This window comes from Choristoneura fumiferana, chromosome 11, assembly GCF_025370935.1.
Source record: "Choristoneura fumiferana chromosome 11, NRCan_CFum_1, whole genome shotgun sequence".
Taxonomy (NCBI): Eukaryota; Metazoa; Arthropoda; class Insecta; order Lepidoptera; family Tortricidae; genus Choristoneura; species Choristoneura fumiferana.
The window spans coordinates 4520535-4540877 of record NC_133482.1 but is presented as its reverse complement, the minus strand read 5'-3'; the positions used below and the strand labels follow the sequence as shown (position 1 = coordinate 4540877).

The window sequence follows — 20343 nt, the reverse complement described above, 5'->3', positions numbered from 1 at the left end:
TTCGAAGTTGGTATTATACCGTCCCTTTCGCTTTTGTAATATAAGTGTCAACGGGATGGTAAGATACGGACTTCGATTTTAGATTTTCATAGTAGCCCCGCTGATTTCTTTGTAGTTATGGAGTCCATGGTTTGTGGGTAATTTTAAGTTATAGCAACACTGATGAATCCTAAGCTATTTGAGAATCTATCAAAAACGCTGTAATAAGTAATACTTAACAAACATCAAATATTTCGATAAATAGTTTTCAGCATTTTTTCATTACTCTCTGTGATGTTGCTTAGGAACTGAAATTCAGTTGTGTTGTTTATTTTGTAGTTTTAATAAGTACCAAGATTTTCTGTTCAAGTTTGTGTTAGTGAATTATCTTATAAATTACAATGTCGAGTTCAAAACAGAACATCACAGATTTGGCTTTAGAAAGAAAGTCAGAAACTGAACCATTAGACCCAGTTATAGAAGAAAACGAAAGAGTTAGTGAAATTATAGACCGACCATGTGAAGAAGGAGAATTTGAAGAAATTTCGCCTAGAATATTTACGCTCATAGACGTCAAGGAGCCATTAACCATACCTTCGTTGAAGAACGCCATCTATGAGTTAGGTGTGATAAACTTGTGCTGGCCGAAGATCACCGAGCCAGTGTTCGAGACACGAACTTGTTTTCCTGTAAGCTACTACACAAACTCGACGAAAGAGCGCCTTCTTCTGGCTTATGCGGAGAATTTCAGACGGCAATTTAACTTTCACTATAAATTTCGAAGACCCCTATTGCTTCAAGCTCCGAATGAATGTGGGTTGCAGGTACCATCTAGCTTTCATAAAATGAAACAGTGCTCTAGTAGTTGTCATCTAGATGGCGCTATTTATTTAATACGGGATTCATTTTTCCAGAAAATGGTGTGCACTAGTATACGACCAACGAAGCTTTGTTATGCAGACACGAATACATGGCAAGGCATCGCTTCCTTAGTATCGGATTATTTTGACTACGAGCCTCTCACCAAGTCGATTTTACTGGTAAGTGGGTAGTTAGCTAGCTCTTCTAATTTGTTAATGCGGAAACTCCCTAACAGATGGCGCGGTGTGTTCAAACAAAGTGTTTTGAAAGTTGATTTTTGCTTTACATTTCAAAAAGTTGAGTTTAGCTTTACATTTAGTTTTCAGTTGTTTATAAATGTTTGTTTACTTGTTATTGTTCCGCTTAGCAATTAAACTTGAACCGGTCGCTATCTAATCTGCTGCACCTACTTACTTACCGTTTTCACGATTTATTTTATCGGAATTGACTGAATATAGTGCGATGCTTTATAAAGATTTGATAAGTTTTACTTTAAATAATTCAAAGCCAAGCCAGTATCACGTAGTCTTTAACAGACCAATTAATTTCCCGTCACTAGTTTTCTGATCCTCGAAGGGACGAGTTCGTTGGGAACAAATTATTAGTTATATAGGTACTAATGATCAAAAATAATAACAAGCAGGTAGGTAATTGGTGTTAATAAAAAGCCGTAGTGTAAAGGTTCAATCAAGTTTATTCAACATTTTCGAGATCACAAACTCTGTGATAAGAGAGTAATAATGTATAATCCAATTTTTTGTCGATTTTGTACAAAATATTATTTCACGAATCTTTTTGTTTGAGTTTGAATAAATGCGAAATGCAAATAAACCTCCCGGAAGGGAGCAGCTCCGTCGCCGGCGGCCGACGGACAATCTTCAACGTTACATTATACACTCTATCCATTAGGAATGTACTTACAATATTAATAATCTCTCAATAATTTATAATTTTGATCACAGTTTCCTTAACTGTTAACTTTAACATATAATACAATTTCGAGTGACATCGAGAATGTCTACTATATAAAATACTGAGCAATAAAAAACAATGACAACGTCTAGATCTAACGCGATAGAGTCATCTATTTCTTAACAATAGTACCTTGTTCGCACGATTGGCACATCGAATACGATCGCGTCCTTTCGTTATTTGGTATCAGTCCAGACCAGAGGGGCTACTACGAAACTCGCAAATCGAAGTTCGTGTCGCACCGTCCCTTTCACTTGCGTATTAAATGACATAAGCGTCAGAGGGACGGCAACATACGAAATTCGAGTTTTCGTTTTCGTGGTATAGGGCCAGACACGCTTCGTCGCGCGACGGCCGCGACTCGCCACGACACCCACCGCGAGCGCACGACACGACAACAGTGAACGGGCGAAAGGACGCCGTGACTTAGCATTAAGTTTTGACTTGAGGTAGAACATAGGGATCCGACTATAAACTATAAGTAAGGGTACAACTAGGAATGTAATCGTCAAATGGCAACATACAGCGATACTATTAAATCTAATATTAATCGTGCGTCAGAAATCAACTTTGCGGTTCGAGACTCATTCAACAGACACTACTTATGAATTACATTTGTTGACTTGAAACTGGTTAATGTGGTCCGACGAGCGGACTCCACGTAGACAGTACCGGGTCCTTAACGCTACTCTTAACACTAAAGGAAAATAATGCATAGCTTTTCTTTTAGAACAAAGAAATTTACGCAAATTTGGCTAACGTATCACAAGTGACCTTTTAGTCTTATAGTAGGGAGGCCAAGTCGTTGAAATAATACTAGTATCCTCCTAATGCCCAGAGTCCTTTATAAAGGACTTATTGTAATTTGAACTTCAAACTCTATCATAAATGACATAAAGTTTGATGTTCATTATATCAAAATTTTGACTTGGGCGTTAGGACGTTATCGTATTCAGCCAGAGGTGTTTTCTGGGAAGAAAAAGTGATGTTGTCGCTTGCTCAACCAGTGGAGGGGCGGAAGGGAGATGCGAAAAAGATATGGTTATTTTTTTATTTAAATTTACCATTTGAGGTATCCATTGAAAGGGTTTCAAAATCAGACTGCGGTCTGTGTATAAGATGCTATAGCTACTTTGCTGGTTTGATTATCTATAATCAAACCAGTACCTAATTAGAAAACATCTAAACATTTAAACTCTGAATGTTCGAGTTATCGTAATTGATACAAAGTATCTTTGCTTGCACAATCATGAATCATGATAAAATAATTAATCAGATTACATTTAGAATTAACGAAGTCTCACACCAAGTGGCGCCATAGAATCTCTTTCCATCGTCAGTAGAGCACGCTGATTCGAGCGATACTTGTCGTTATAAAATCGTAAATAAGCTTGTTTCTACGAATTGGCCTGTCTACTATCAGTGGGTATGATTCTCTAGGACTATATTTACACAGTTAATTGATTGTTTCCCTGTAAGACGGGCGGGTGGCGGCAGCCTAGTGGTGGGGGTCGCGCGGGGCGCGTCGCGCGCGCAGGTTGTGCAGCAGCGCGCGCAGCTGGTGCACGTGCATGCGCGTGACGGCGGGGTCGCCGCTGGCCTCCAGCCACGCCAGGAACTTGTCGCCGTGCTGCAGCGCCTCCGCCGCGCCCGCATCGCCCGCGCCCGCGCCGCCCGCCGCCGCGCGCGCGCCCCCCAGCCCGTCGTTGAACAGCAGGCTGTCCAGCACGGTGCGCGCCTTGGCCTGGCTCCGGCCGCCCGCCTCGCTCGCGCCACCCCCGCCGGCTCCTTGTTCTCGGCGCCGGCGCCCGCGCCCGGGCTGGCGGCCGGCGACGCCACGCGCTCCGCCACGCCGCTCGGCTCGCGCACCTCCCCGTTTGCCGCCGGCTGGGTCGGTTGCTCGGGGCTCGTCGACGCGCGCTCCTCCGTCTTTCCCTTTGTCAGATGCGAATATAAGATGTTCTCGGAAGATTTCTCTTTCGGCACTTGCGAAGCCGGTTTGAGTTTGTCCTCCGGCAGCGGCATCGCGCCTCCGAACTGTTTGTAATACTGCCACAGCCAGGAGTTCCGGTTGTAGTCTAGATGTGAAGCGATCGGGACCGTCGGCGCGGCCGGCTTCGGCGGCAGGCTCTGTTCGCTCGTCTTCAGCTGGAGCGGGTGGGCCGCCGTGGTCTGCGCGGAGAGGTCCAGCATAGCCTGCTGCGTTTTCAGCCAGTACCAGAGTGTGTCGTCGACGGGCTGGCTGGCGGTCGTGGAGGACACGTGGTGGCCGGACTTGGAGCTGCCGTGCCGCGTGTAGGGGTCCGCATAGTGGTGCGCCTTGCTGCGGTGCTTGGAGTCGGCGGAGCCGTGGCCGTTGTGCGCCGGCTTGGGCGAGCGCACGGAGCGCAGCGCGCGGCTGGCGGGCTGAGCCGCCAGCGTCGACAGGCCTGGGTTGAGCTGCGCGAGCAGCGTCAGGTTCGTCGCGATCTCGTTGAAGCTGAGGCCGAGGTGCGAGTGCGCGAGGCCGGGGATGTGCGTGAGCCCGGACAGCGGGCTGATGGCGCTCATGGAGACGCTGGCGCCGGGGTCGGGCCGGCGCTCGCGCGGCTCGCGGGGCTCACGCGGCGCGGGCGCGGGGGCGGGCGCGGGCTCGCGGCGCGTGGTGAGCTCGACGGGCGCGTCGGCGGCGGGCGGGGGCGGGGCGGGGCGCGGGCGCGGGCGCGCTGAGGTCGAGGCCGCGCGGCGCGGGCTCGGGCGCGGCGGGCGACTCGGTGCGCGCGCGCTTGTCCAGCGGCTCGGTGTCGCTGCTCTTGTCGGTGTCGGGCGAGGACAGGCGCGAGGTCATGTAGCGCAGTTTGTCCTCGTTCTTGCACCAGCCGCGCAGCGTGGACTCGGGCACGCCGATGTCGCGCGCCACCGACGCCTTCGACTCGCCGTCGTTCACGCGCTGGATCGCCTCGATCTTGTCGCCGGGCGTCAGCGCGCGCATGGGACGCTTGCCCTTCGTCGCCATTCTACCACCTCGCCGTCTGTAACAACGACCTATTGTTGTAGATATATATTTAAATACTAAGCATACCTAACTTAATCTAAGCACAAAGTGCGTGTTGTAAGATGGCCGTCAGATGTTGGCGATGTGCGAGTACCTACGGAAAATCACGAGGTATCTTTTAAGGCCGCTGCATTTGTTGGCCCAACATTGGCCAACCTTAGGGACGTGCTCGAACGTTAGATAGTTGAACATTAGTGGTTGTGCTTACTTTAAAACGTATAATCTTGGCTCATCGCGGTATAGCAAGTATAGGTACGCGAAATCTAAACGGACTAACTTAAATATTAATCTGAGGAGAAACTACAATAACACGCTTTACACGTGAAAATAATCTCTCGGCTCAACTAGAGGCGGGTACGGTTTCCAAGTTTCAGGAACCGAAATTCTCAGTACATAAATTATTATTGTGAGAAATTAATCACTCTAAATTCTGAGGGGTGAGCGCTCCTCATCAACTTGCCTAATTGCTGCTGAAAGCTTTCTACTGGTCTTTTCTAGGTATATTCGGCCCTTAAATCAAAATACTTAAACACGGATTTGTGGTTACACGGTTGATATTTATTTACACATAACTTTAATGCTTTATTTTGCTTTAGACGACCAGATGGCCTAGTGGTTAGAGAACCTGACTACCAAGCTTGAGGTCCCGGGTTCGATTCCCGTGTCGGGGCAGATATTTGTATGAAAAATACGAATGTTTGTTCTCGGGTCTTGGGTGTTTAATATGTATTTAAGTATGTATCTATATAATTATATTTATCCGTTGCTTAGTACCCATAACACCAGCTTTGCTAAGCTTACTTTGGGACTAGGTCAATTGGTGTGAATTGTCCCGTGATATTTATTTATTTATTACCTAAATCGTATTGAATTAAAAATAATAAAATGCGGCATGTAATTAAATCATCATAATCAAGTAGGTACTATTAACCTACAATGTCATACATATCGGCAAAAATAAGCCCGGCTGTTGCACTGCACCGTATCGTTATCAGCTCGAGAACTCATTGCAACCAAACAACACTGTACCTATTCCATTGCACACGCTCCTCCAACCACCAATCGTTTCCAAACATTGTGCCGGAACAACGTAACGATTTATGTAATAGAGTTTACGAGACATAAAGTTGCGAAAAGATAAACAAAAAGAAGACATAAAATTATGACCTACGACAACAGTGGGCGGCAAAAGTTGCCGGGTCGTTGACACGGTGACCTTGCACGCGCGCTGCTCGCGGTCACCGGGAGATGGCGCTGTGCGTTCCGAATCGTGTTTTGCTTTTAAAACTGTTTTGACGTTTCGTGTGCCAGTATTTTTATTAGTTATTTACTCTGTGCTATTGTTTTTTTCTACAATTTGGTTGCAATTTGTAATGCAGGCAATTATTTGTATTTTTTACAGATAGTTTTGTGTTATTTTTTGAAGCTAGTTATTTAAAACTGACATAAGTAGGTGCGTCCGTGCGACTGAAACTTAAATTAAGAGTTTTTCATTATTATTATTATATTCCTATACCTTTCAGAAGTATTTATAAATATTAAGAATTACTCATTTTAGTGCATTTATTTCTTACTTTTTTCAAATTTAAAAAGGTGGGCAAAGTACACATTAAGAAAAAATACTTAATTGATGATACAGTGGAATTGAAAACTACTTTTATTGTCGATTAAAATATAAAAACCTAAGTAGATACTTACAATAAATAGTGACATATAAATATTGCTATCTTTGCTAATATCAACAAGTTTGATTAGGTAAAAGTAAGTAAACAGCGTCTAAGTATTATAAACGGCAAAACATTTGCTGATTTTTGGACGATATTGAATTAATCCTTCCTCAATTAAAAATAAAATTTAGCACAATTCGATTTTGACGTTATTTGAAACCAAACAAAACTTATCTACATATTTTTCTTTTAGTAAACTACCTACTAACAATTTGCGAAAAATAAAAAAATGGGCCCAGTTCTTCCTTTCTCCAGATATATCAACAATTTTTAAAATCAAAAACGTGCACTTTTTTATTTTGTAATTAATTAGAATAAGCTCTATCGATTGGTAGGTATATATAAAGAAGTTGTAAAATTTAAATTTAGTTCTCGAGTTTTGTTAAAATTAAGAACTTTTCTTTAATTTACTTACAGGATGTAATTATCGTTGAAAGTATACATTTTTATTGTAACACAAGTAAAAATATTTTTATCCCAGCTACCTACACTGCAATTTTTTTACACTTTCGGAGTAACTTTTAAATCACCTGTACTTTGACGCGTCGAACTAAATTCCGCCCTAAACAACAACAGGTAGTCACAGTGAAGAAAACTTCCAGCGGAACTTACTTGCGAGTCGGCACGTGGGAACTGTTTACGTCTGCCAGGTCCAGCGTGGTGGCCGGGGTAGCACAGAACACAGCGCGGGGCGCGTCACTGTCACTAGCGTCACTGAGAGTCACTTCGCGAGGCGTCCGTCGCGGGGCGCGCGCGGCGACTGTGTGCCCGACGGTGATAAGGCCCGGCCGCTCGGCCCTCCTTTGTGTCCAGCCTGCCCCCCGCGCCGCCCCTCTCCCCCGTAAACATCGGCCTAGCCCCCGCACTTTATTATTGCAATTAATTCCCATCGACGCATCAGCTTTCTCGGCGACCGTTCGCGCCATACCGACTCTTCGTGACCTCTCTAAAGTTTTCGGCTGGCGTCGTTTGAAAAGTTTAAGTACTCAAGTTTGTATCGTAATTTCGTCTCGCGGGCGTCTAGAAAGTAACTAGTTAGCAACTAATTAGGTGCTTCGTTCTTTGCGAAACAAAGTTGGATTGGATGACTGTGTAATGATTGGGGCTTTTTCTTCGCCGCTACGCGTACGCCTCGTTCGTAGCAGTCGCTGGCGCTACGAATAGTGTTTTGTATTAAATCGTGAGTTCCGTAGGCGTAGGTTGTTGAATGAACAGCGGAGTTCACGTTAAGAGTTCAATTACACAGTACAGCTTCCGTTCGAACGGTTCACAACTGGTTTAACGAAGGTTGCGGTTTTATTATAGGTCTACCAACGTGGCAGATATCCTCGCGCAACTATAAAGTCCGATTAAGACTTCGAATAGTTAAGTGGAACTTGTTAAACTTGGCAAGTTCAGTTGGAAGCCGCGGGCACCGACGATCGGGAAAGTACCAACGTTAAAACTCTAAGTTTACGCTGAATGCTTTTTCCACGTCCTGCTGTTTGCCTAGTTGAATTAATTAACCTGTCGCTAACCCAAACGGACAATTAAATCGATATTAAGTTATAAACCTCGGTACGTCCATAGGAGGACAATTTTACCAGTGTATTTGCCTGGCTTGTCACTGCTGAAATCATTTAAAAAATTAGGTAATCCAAGTCAATGGGAATCCAGTTATTTCAGAGCCATGCCTCTTGTTAACGTACATACATATTCAAGATGCAACACTTTCTCATATTGAATATCTAATAGACAGTAGAACTTAGGACTCAGCATGCGTGATTAGTGAGGCGCCCGGCTTCGCGCGCGCTGATTGCTTGGCAGCCGGCCAGCACGTGGCATAAGTGGCTTCTAGTTCCTTTGTCGTCATGCATCGTTCTGTCTGCAGCGTTGGAAATAAGGGACATGACAAACAGCATTATACGATAGGCAAGCCGATTGCTTATTCGAGAACTGCCAAAGCGTTGTTCTGGCGATTTTTCTTGCGGTCCTGTCTTAGGTTATAGTTATAGCCGTTATATTTCTACATTACACAGGAGCTTTAAGTTTTCGGACACTTGTCAATTCCACATCACGCGGAACTCAACAGAAACTTTTGGTTGAGTAGTCAACAAGGTGATTCACCCAATGGTCACTAGTTGACAACCAACGTGGTGTCAACGAGTGGGCAACGCGTTAGTCAACTGGGCCAGCTCGTCCTCTATAGTTCTTAGTTGAACATGGCGGGTTGGCCGCCAGTCGCAAGCGCATCGCATAGTCGCCGTACGGTCGACGCAACGCGTGGCAAATACGAAATAAGTGAATTTCAATATTTAATTTCGAACCGATTGGTTGTTGACTTGTTAAAGTGTACGAAGTGTGATTTTTATTGAAGGTTTTGAAGCCAAAGGAAAATAACACCTGCATTATGCAGCTAATAGAGACTTTAACAAGATAATAATAATACGTACATGGTATTTAAGCTCTGGTTTCCTAGGATATCGGTGCCGTCATATAGCGTTCGAAGCTAGTCTATAAACAGCAGTGTCAAATTCAGTTTTCCAGGACCGCGCCGAATTTTTTAAATACTTAGAAAACGAAATATTACCGTCACTCACCGCTGTAAATATTAGCCGCTATATGACGGCACCGCTGATCTGATCTAGGTAATAAGCTGACTGATGGAATTCGATCTCTTCATCTTACGTTTCAACAGGCTTGATTCCTAAATCTAATTAGCCCTCCAGTTAGATTACCTAGCAGAAAATCGTCACTACTTAAAAAAACTCTTACCTCAAAATAGATTTTTCCGATTGAACTTTACAAACATTACGTCAAGGTTCAATTTTGTTGACATATTGATTTTAGATACGAGATTTTTTCAAAGTATGTATTTACATAACTATACACATAACATGTAATAATGATATTACCAATAAACGAGTATGAAGTATACCTATTTTTATAGCCGGTTAAAGTTCCACCTGACGTCACGACATGCGACCCTTTTTCCCTAACTTTTACGCGCTTCATCTTTGGCATTTTTTGTTTGATCGACAAAAGAAAAAATACATGTCCAATATTTTCTGATATTCTAACTGGCAGACTAAGGGGCTGTTTCACCACCCCTTGATTAATTTTATTTGACGGATAAATGTGATGCCGTCTCCGATATCAAAACAAACAGAGGTCATCACATTTATGTCCAGAAACTACCCAATTCGACCTCAACCTTTGCTTGAATTCTAATTTAGAAATTATGAATTTCTATCCCATAAACCAGCAGAGTATCCAGCCTGCATTACATCCTACAATTGTCCATAGATGCTACGTCCATAGGAATTCGCAATTATGCCATCTACGCAACGCAATAAAATTGTTAAAAGACGCTATAAATTGTTGTTTTCATTAATCAGATAGGCCATTTCGCAATTGTAGTTGATGAAATTATGGAGTCACTTGTTAGCGGGTATGCACACCTGCCTAAATAACTTCTCACGGTTGTGCTAAATTGGCAAAGCCGTTAAAACACTAGTTAGCTACGCAGGATATTAACTTTTTATATTTTATGTTAACTAATTAATAAATTCTATCGAATAACTTTCGTAATTGGTCATGGATACACGGAATTTATGTGCCAAAAACACTTTCTATTTTATTCAGCAATTTTTTTCGTCTAGCTGGGAAGACTTTGCTTACTTTTAGTTTAAGCCATCTTTGCTTTCCTCATTAAGTACTAACTTACTGCAAGCAAAGACATTAAGCGTCGTTCGTTTTGTTATAATTCCAATGCCATAGAAACGAAAGCAAACGGATAAATGCTTCAAGCATCCTCTTGATAAGAAAATGTAAAGAATCTAGGTTTAGCTCCAGCTAGCGATACCGACCTGTCTTAGTAGGTATAGCTACGTAACTACCAAAGCATTATTATGTATTGCGTTTTTTCACCCAATAAACATGTCTTTCATCTCTATGTATATACTTGTGTTTTCTGTACTGCTTACTGTGTTGGTGTGCAATAAAGAGTTATTGTATTGTATTGTCTTTATTCCAAGTTGATAGAGTCAAAATTATCTGCCACTTTAAACTGTATTTAATAATGAATGAATGAGATTTGTATGAACTTGTGTACGTTTATAGCCGCGAAAATGAGTCCAAATCAAGGGTGTAATAAGGACTCTGTTAAGGGGCAGCAGTAGATAAAAACCATGAATATGCCCAAAGCCTGGTTTAGACCTACATACAAGAAAAATCGAGCAAATTGCATTACATTGCGAGGCCGTAAAGCTAACGGGTTTGTAGTGGTCGATCGAGTGCTGCTATGTAATGCAACTTGCACGATTTTCCTTGCATGTGTAAACTAGGTTTAAAGTAGCTTAAGCTGCGTGAGCTGAGGTTTGTGAGCATTCCTGCTAATCAGCTACATTCTTTAGAGCTCCCCCATTGTGGCCTTATTGTACCTAACACACGGAGCGCTTGCAATTGCAAACACCGACTCTTTCTACCTTCGTATTATACAGTATGACAGAGAGAGGTGTTGAAATGATTGTGATTCTAAGTCCGCTAGACAATAAGGCCTCTGGTCCAAACAAAACAACACAAGCCGAACACTTGCATCCTATGCCGTTAGGTCACCTCGCGTCACCTACGCATTTGAAAGTGTCCCACTGAATGCGCCTTTATCTTACAGTACAGCTTTGATACCAGTACAGCACCTTCTACCTACTTGTCTGTGTCCTTCGTGTGTGTGTGTAAGTCTGTGTGCGTGGTGTTTTCGCTGGCCTCGGCCACACAAAGGCCCGCGCCGCGCCGCGTCGCGCGATTTACGACGCGGCGCCCTGCCTGCACTGTATTTCGGGCATTGCCGATCTCCCCGCAGTTATTAAGAAGTTGATGTGGCAATTTATCATTTTTATCCTCGTGAGTCCTCGCGTGGTTTATAAAGAAGAAATAAACACTAAGAATATCGGCCGAATGTATTTTATGAACCACAAATTGTTCGTTGAATGGAGAATTTTAAGAATGTTGAAATAACATCAAAAATAAAAAAGCGGTGACCCACGACTAGGTCTTGGACTACATCTGTTAAAAAAATTTAGGGTTCAAGAGGCTGTATTGTTTTTACTACGTTGTTGGTACGTTATTGAGCAGTCAACTAAACTAATAGGTGGCATAGGTACCTCCTAGTCGGTATGTATTTATGTACCTAACCTACCTAGCTTTGCGGACATCAGTGTTGGAACGTCAACTCACTTAGGTACAAGTACAACAAAACAAAAAATTGCAACATTGCTAAAACTCAAGAATCGTCCTGTAAAGTTAGTCCTATAAAGTAGAAATCGTATAGTATAGTAGCTTGATCAAGCTAGTCATTATTTATTTATTTACACATTCATGCCATGTTCATGTTCATTTGCTTAATAATATAATAGATGTTACATAATTAGGTATGTAGGTGCATGACACCCTGCCTGATAGGGTAAACTAATAGGGTAAATAGTTTTCATCTCTCCTGGCATGGCCATCTAGATGCACGTCGTGACCAAGGAGCTTATATACAACACTCGAGGTTGAAACGCCAAACATCCGTTTGAAATAAGAAATTTGATCTTTATTACGTCACGAACATATTCCATCTCTTTCTTTAGTTAGGTTAAGAAAGAGATGGAAGTCATTCGTAAAATGTGAAAGAAAGAGATAGAATATATAAATAAGTAATAAAGGTCAAACTTCTTCGTTCGGCGTTCAACCTCCAGTTTTGTATATAAGCTCCTTGGTCGTGACCAACTCGATTTTTTTATAGCTGGCCGTGGCAAGTGGCCAGTCGAAAAGGTACCGTTGAAGGGTTGGATATAAGTAAATTCAATTTATTATTATTCAATTTTTTTTGTAGTATCTATTTTACTTTCCTCACAGTCGAAATGAAAAGTAGTGTCTAACTCGGGTGAAATTACCCATTTCCCCTCGAACTATTGGCGCTCTCACTTCGTTCGAGCGCCAGAAATATCTCGGGTGAAATGGGTCAATTTCCAGCCTTGGTTATTAATCTACTATTCTTAGTCTATCTTATGATAATATTAATATTTCATAGCACATTAATTCATTAAAGTAATTTGAAATTTCACCGTCATGTGAGTCTCAAATAATAGGCTAAATTTATTTTTCTGCTATTATCGATCGACCACAGGTATACTTACATATAATTATGGCAACAAAATGATAAAGAATGACGCGTAAAATAATGAGAAATGATTGTTTAGGTTCTTATCGTGCCGTTAGATAAGACGACGAAGTGAAGTCGTCAGAGATTGACGTTTACGACCACACGGACAGACGTCACTATGAATCTTAATACGCGAATAAAATGGCAATATGCGGAAAACTATTGGATTTTCTTGACTGAAATACGAGACGCTTAACAATTGGTGATATTACGTAACTGGAAACAGCCCCTAAATGTAAAATACATCTTTTTATGACACATATTACCTAAACGTATACGTGAATGTGTACTACGAATTGGTGTGGGTGTTACAGCATTTAATTATGACACATTACATTAGATATAGGTATTACGAGTATGTCACGGAATACTTATTCAATATAATATGGAAGATACCTATAGTAGTTCGCCGCTAAGAAGTCAATCCTGCCTGACACCAGTCATCCTGGTACTAATACGTCAATGTTTTTGTGACGTTTTCAGTATGGGAGTGACAAGTGTCATAATTGAGTTCTTAACGGCAGACGACTATATATAGGTAATGTTAACTTTCATACCTACATATTGTAGGTACTTACTTATAGTAGCAATTTTCACAACAACTTTGAGAAGTTGTAAATGTACGGAGAACGAACTAAAGTCCTCATGGATCAAAAAGTACCTATATTTCGATATATTCTAGACACCAGTGGCGGACTAACGCTCTGACGTTCGCAATCGCATTCACTATCACTTTCTACCTTCATCCTACACCGTGGGACAGAAAGTGGTAAAAAACTCATATTAAATATAATGACCCGGATAACTCACGTGTTAAATCGAGTTTAGCTCGACATGTTTCGGGCTAATCCCGCCGAGCATGCGCATGTCGCATGTGTCGAGCTAAACTCGGTTTAAGACGTGAGTTATCCGGGTCATTATATTTAATATGAGTGAGTCTCACGGTAGTTTCATGTTCAAAATGGTAAAAACCTATTGCGATTTTCAACTATGTTAGACAATAAGCCCTCTGTTTCCCGCTATGCCGCATCCGCGCCCTTCCACGTCTCGCTTCCCGCATCCCCGCTCCACGTTCTCTAGTGATTTTGTTATCGGCGCGGCACCCCCCGGCGACATCCGACGCCGCGCGCCATTACCTCCCCCGTCCCTCCCCACCCGCACCCCTGCCTCGCCCACACACTCATTAGCTCGATCGCGAGTGCACTCGCCGCGACGTGAATTTTTAGTCCTCTTTAATACTTATACTAGGTACAGTCCAGCTAAAAGTGTGAGTCAGTCAGAGGTGCGCCATTTTACTAGCAGTAGCGGTGTTGACCTTGGTACAATGGGTAGCACGACTCAGAAGTAGGTACCCGTTTTAAAACTTACGTAAAATTATGTCAGGCAGTTAAGGCTAAACAACTGATAGCGTTTTTTAGGGCTCCGTACCTCAAAAGGAAAAAACGGAACCCTTAATCACTTTATGGTCCGTCTGCCTGTCTGTCAAGACCCTTTTTCTCAGGAACGCGTGGAGGTATCGATCTAAAATACAAATCAAATACTCAGGTCTACTGTCCCTTGGAGCTGTGAAACAATCAAACTCTAAACCAACGCAATCAAAAGATACAGCCGTTTATGCTACAAATTTTCGACACTCGCAAGGGAATCAAAACCTACAGGGTACTTTCCTGTGAACTCAGAATCTTGAAATTTGGTACGAAGCAGCCTCTTATTTATAGCACAGATAAAGGATAAATTGCGAAAAGCATACATTTTTAATTACATCATATTATTATGATGAAAAAAATTGTACGGAACCCTCGGTGCGCGAGTCCGACTCGCACTAGGCCGATTGTTTTCTCTTCATTGCGTGTACTGACAGTGACAGTGCCAGGTAACCATTATCGTAGCGATCCACTTGGCCACGCAATGAATAGAGTAACCTCGCTGGGCCAGCGCTCGCGCGAAGGCAGTAAGTAACTTCCCGCTATACCTACGGCATTGGGTACTCCGTATATTGACGCGCAAGAGCATCATCGTTTATGTACTCGTATGTAATTAAATTAGAAACCTTTGGTTTTCATTTAATTCGATCTTTATACTGACACTCATGCCCAAGTGTTGCATGAAACCATTATGCAATGATGCAACCTTCATTCTGACTTCATTAAGAGTCAATAAGCTTACATAGAGGCTCACCAGTTACAGAAGTAACTATGTGTGGGTACCTATAAAGCGTTCAGGAGCGGACCATGAGTTTTTTCATCTCAGGGCTAATACTATGTAATCCTAATCGGGGGCCTACCAAATTAATCAAATATGTAATTGAACTAAAAGAATTTCCTTGCTCACCCGCGACCTTACGATAGCTAAGCTTATGCAAAATATGCGTGTTCATGCAGTTCCTCCACCTCCACACTGTAAGAACACACACAAATCACACAAACCCATCTATCACCACCACCACACTACACTGACGCGTTTCGAACTCAACCAGAGCTCATCTTCAGAGTGACACAACCGTACACCATGCTACCAGTTGTTAGACTAACAACTAAGGTCGCGGGTGAGCAAGGAAATTCTTTTAGTTCATTGATATGGACCTCCTCAAAGTAACGCCTGATGCAATAAATTATTTAAATATGTAATTGTAATTTGGTCAAAAAGTCTTTTTCGATATCACTAGGTCTCCAATGGAGATAGGCCCTTTATACAAACCCCCTTGCAAAAAAAGCGGGCACCTATGGTTTTTGTATTTTATGTGCATGAAAGGTTACTTTCTAAGCTTCATTGCCTAAAAATCTGAAAAACCATAGGTGCCCTATTTTTATGCAAGGGGGTTTATATAGAGCCGTCCCTGTAAGCGTTGTGTTTTTCTAAAAAGACGAATGAATCTCTTCGTCCACTTTAGTGTTATACCCAACAACGACGACAAATAATCTACGAATCATCCTTGTTTGTTGTTATATGAATGTTACCAATATTCTTGACCTACGTGAAGTCAAGCAAATCATCTCTATCCAAGACGCGCACACTGCGTATTCCTTCTCAGAATATACGTGCTGCATTATTCTCATAAATCTCTCGATAAAACATGGCTACCTAGAACCGCGGGTTCAAGGCGAGCACAAGGCACCGCGCCAGTTGCGTCGGTAGGTAATAACGTCGCGTGATATGCTTGCACTGTTGCCACGGCACAATCGACTGCGGTCACGTCCTCATGGTCGTTTGATTAATTATATTCTCGTGAAGCGTTTTTATAAATAATGTCTGCTTGGTGCACCAGTATGTCATCGATCTAGCTCAACGGTTAATAAACTTTTTGGCTGGCAATCCAATTTTTATTTAAAGCCTCAAAGGCTTTCGGTCTCAGCTGATCAGGCTCTCATTGGCAGATTTTGAACTCTTGTAACGGTTGTTTTATTACATTCCTATCCAGAAAATTCGCTATTACAAAATAAATTCCTCAAAATCATTTCATTACGTTGCTGATTCTTTCATTCACATCATCAATTAGATTTTTGTTTGATTTTTGTTTTGCACATACCTATTATGTGTCGTACAGACATAGGTCTTTCACTTGTGGTAGTGGTGTAGCGAGCTAAGATAATAATTCACAGTAGTTCATTTCTATTCTTAATATTACTACTATGGTTCAATGCACTTAAACCGCATGTTGCCACAAACCTTCCTTCATTCGAAGATATTACTAGGTAAACTTCATTCCCCAAAAAAATACAAAGTTTTGTAGATTACTTTTTTTTGTAATTTAGTTAAATATATGATGTCATCTAATTTACATATGTGTACCACAAGTTAATCCGACTATTGGAGGTGGGTTAAATTCCACTTTTATCACACAGATTTGTTCCTGATATACAGGGCCGGTTAAATAAAAGCTTGTACTTAATTCCAATGTACTGCCAGGGTCGCAAGCGCTCTGACATTTGAGACGGAGTGACTCATCCCTTATCAGGTCATTATCAGTCGAGCCCGCGTTGTTTTCTGTAGCTCTACTTGGGAAACAAGATTGTACATAAACAGTACGCTAAAGCGTAGTTTAGATCTGCAAGAAATATCGAGTAAGTTGCATTACATTGCGGCGCTTGACTGATCACTTCAAATTTGTTCACTTTACCACCGCCTCGCAATGTAATGCAACTTGCATGATTTTTCTTGCTACGCTCACGATCGCATTCAATGACAGATTTTGTATACAAAAACTGTCATTTGATTTGCGATAGGCAATACGGCCTCAGATCTAACCACCTGACGCCCAGAGTCTTTTATAAAGGACTTATTGTAATTCGAACATCAAACTCTATCATAAATGACATAAGGTTTGTTGTTCATAATATAACATAAATCAAAAATTTGACTTGGGTGTCAAGAGGCTAAATTGGGTTTTACGAATACCATGTATGTACAACGTAGTAAGTAACTTTGGAATATTTCGGGAAACAATGAAAAAATTAGTAAGTAAGTTAGTATTAGGTTAATAGGGTAGTGGCTAAGTGGTTAGAGAACCTGACTGCGAAGCTTGAGGTCCCGGGTTCGAATCCCGGCCGGTGCAGATATTTTTATGAATAATACGAATGTTTGTTCTCGGGTCTTGGATGTTTAATATGTATTTAAGTATGTATTTATCTATATAACTATATTTATCCGTTCCCTAGTGTCCATAGTACAAGCTTTGCTTAGTTTGGGACTAGGTCATTTGGTGTCAGGTGTCCCATGATATTTATTATTTATTTAGTTACTACAACTATTATTAAAACAACTTCTTTAGCACCTTAGTAAATACGAATTGTATTGGCAAGAAGTTACTCTAAATAAATAGATAATCATAAAATAACGAAGAAGACAAACAAAAAATCAACGAATTGTATTATGTAGAGTCGACTCTATCAGTACGTCCAACAAAGTTTTAAATGGACCTAGGTATGTGTTTATGAATTTATGAGCCAGTTTGGCTGGTTTTTCACAAAATTAAAATATCTTTATAAATAGAACATGCTAGTTATAACGCCAGATAACTCTCATTAAGAATCCGACAAATTCATATGAAGTTACTTTTCACTATCGTTTTAAATACCTCGCGCATTACAATAGACCAGTTGATTAGGTAATAAGCTAATTCCTAGCAAGTTAATGGACAAAACGGCGAGACATTATGATAATATGTTTATTGCTTAATTTCTCTACCTGTCGCGGCGCGCGTCGCCAGCGCATCGCTTTGTTATGCCGCGGCGCCCGCGCCGGCCGCGGCCGCTCGATTCACGGAACAGTAGGGCTACGACGAAACTCGAAACTCGAAGTTCGTGTCATGCGGTCCCTCTGACACTTACACTATTCAATACGAGAGCGAGAGGGACGGTACGATACGAACTTCGAGTTCCGAGTTTCGTAGTAGCCCTGCATTTGGGCTACTACGGGGTGCAAAATTCAAATTTTGTATCTTGCCGTCCCGCGCTGACGCTTATATTATTTAATAATAGAGTAAGAGGGACGGTACGATACTAACTTCGACTTTCGAGGGAACTCTTTCGTCATAACGAGCCTACAGAATTAACTTAATTAGCGAACAATGAGACGGGCAAACGATGCGGATTTTCCTTTTGAAAATAGCGAGACTGGATATAACAATGCATTGTATATTTTATTCGTCATCTCATCATCATCGTGGGCCGTCCATTGCCACTTCAACTTGCATATTTTTATAGCTATGTCGGTGAATTTAGTTCCTCGACGAATTTCCGGTCATAGACTCATGATGCCGTACAATGAAAACTATTATAATTATGTCGCCTTGGCCCTGCTTAAAAAAACTCAATTTGTCTTTGGCCTTTCACGTGACAGCTGTCGTGTCGCGGCAAGTTTCGTGATCTACAATCAGCAACTAGTTTGGGTTTCTCACGAGGGCTCCGTTTTCTCGTAAAAAAGCGCATTGAGACGTTATACTGCACTCATTGTGGATGGACAAAGCCGAGCATGCTTTATGGCCGTAGTTTTTACATTTCCTGGGCATAGACAATGGGCGCAGATAGGAAAGGGTCAGGCGCAGCGCGGTCGCGACTTGTTCCTTTATGAATAATAATGTTGAAGCAAAAAATGCCTTTGCTCAGTTTCTTGTCTTCCGTGCGCCATGTGTAAGCGTGAAATTTGATATTGTCTAATTTATTCAGTAACCTTTGCCTTTCCGTTTAAACCCGTTAAATGATTGTGTGCATGTAGATATGAAGTTTATAAATATAATAGCGGTTGAAAATTATGCAAATGCTCAAGGAAATCACCCAAATAGGCTCAGGCATATAGTTTAGACACCTACGCTTTTGACACGGTTTCCGTAGATGATTTTAGTAGCCTACATCGCAACATCATAAGTATAGGTTTACTCGTAATATCCCCTATAGATAAAGCTATCAGTACCTAAGTCTAATTGCAAGCTTTCATTATCCTTTTCATTAAAGACCAGACTAAATCACCTTATTGTTAGTAACTTACCATGAAATTGACAGCGGGAAATCATCAACATATGTTATACAACGCTCATTATGCCAACATTTTACGTACGTGATAGCTGAATTAAAAACGGAAGCACCGCAATGTAGAACGCGTATTGTATTGTAACAGAGTTATTAACAAATAAAAGTGCTCTGGGGAATAATTCGGAGTTGTAAATTAAAATAACTCGCCCCTAATAAAGTGGCCCAGTGAAGTGCGAATACACAAAACAAATTTAATATGGCAGCCATTACCTGTTGCTCGGCTCGTGCGTGTAGGCACCATATAGAAGTATAATATATACGTATCATTTTGTACAGGAAGGTTCGTGCTAATTAAACTGTTTTATTAGCTTTTGTTTGACTTTACGCCGCTTTTAGGGTATTTCTGTTGTAGTGTAGATGCGAAGTTTTAAGTGTCTAACCAGCCTATAATTTTATTGGGGCGCGATAAAGAGCGACTTGTTTGTATAGAGGTGTGAGGCGTTTGTGTAGTTTGATTATCCCATCAAAAACATATATGAAATGAGCGCCAAGTTCAATATTATGATATTCGATATGTATGCCTTGGTTGTTGACTTCGACGTGCGATCTAAATGGGAGCCAAGTTCAATGAATTGAACAACTTAAAATATAATTTCCTCTTTATATATAACTTAACTCTTGTTCTGAGAGGAGGCCTCTGCCCTGCAGTGGGACGTATATAGGCTGGAATGATGATGATGATATAACTTAGGATAATATATTGAAGCCTAAGGTCTGACTTGGCTAAAACAGTCATGGAAGGGTCCTATGTTCGATGGCTAGTTTCTACGAGCAAGTCACTTTTGCTAGGGCTAGTCAATTTTGAGAAGAATGAAATGAGACCAGGGGGCCTACCATGCTCTCTTTATACGATTCAGTTTAGGCTCTAAACTGAACTGCATCGCTATTTCGTACCACGACGTTACTTTTGCGATTCAGTTCAAGCACGGTTCAGCGACAGCGATACAGACATTTTCATTCACTTACTTCAAGCGGTTTTCGTACCATGACGCTTAACTTGAGTGGGAATTGAATCGCTTCAGTGTCAAATTTAGCGATTCAGTATAAGTTACTCATTCT

At 41.6% G+C, this 20343-nt stretch overlaps 2 protein-coding genes across 2 annotated transcripts in view; one reads left to right on the top strand and one right to left on the bottom strand.

The window, feature by feature from the left end:
* The first annotated feature begins 293 nt into the window (after positions 1-293).
* Positions 294-20343, top strand: part of lobo (coiled-coil domain-containing protein lost boys) — a 177232-nt gene continuing 157182 nt past the window's right edge. The window contains exons 1-2 of the mRNA XM_074094125.1: positions 294-803; positions 894-1019. Of these exons, the coding sequence (XP_073950226.1) occupies positions 381-803; positions 894-1019 (549 nt within the window). The 5' untranslated portion in view covers positions 294-380. The remainder of the gene's footprint in view (positions 804-893; positions 1020-20343) is intronic.
* On the bottom strand, positions 3213-7360 carry LOC141432520 (protein distal antenna-like). The gene is given in 4 exon segments (XM_074094121.1): positions 3213-3589; positions 3592-4498; positions 4500-4823; positions 7186-7360. Coding segments are annotated over 3 exon segments (1494 nt in total). The 5' UTR covers positions 4808-4823; positions 7186-7360; the 3' UTR covers positions 3213-3310.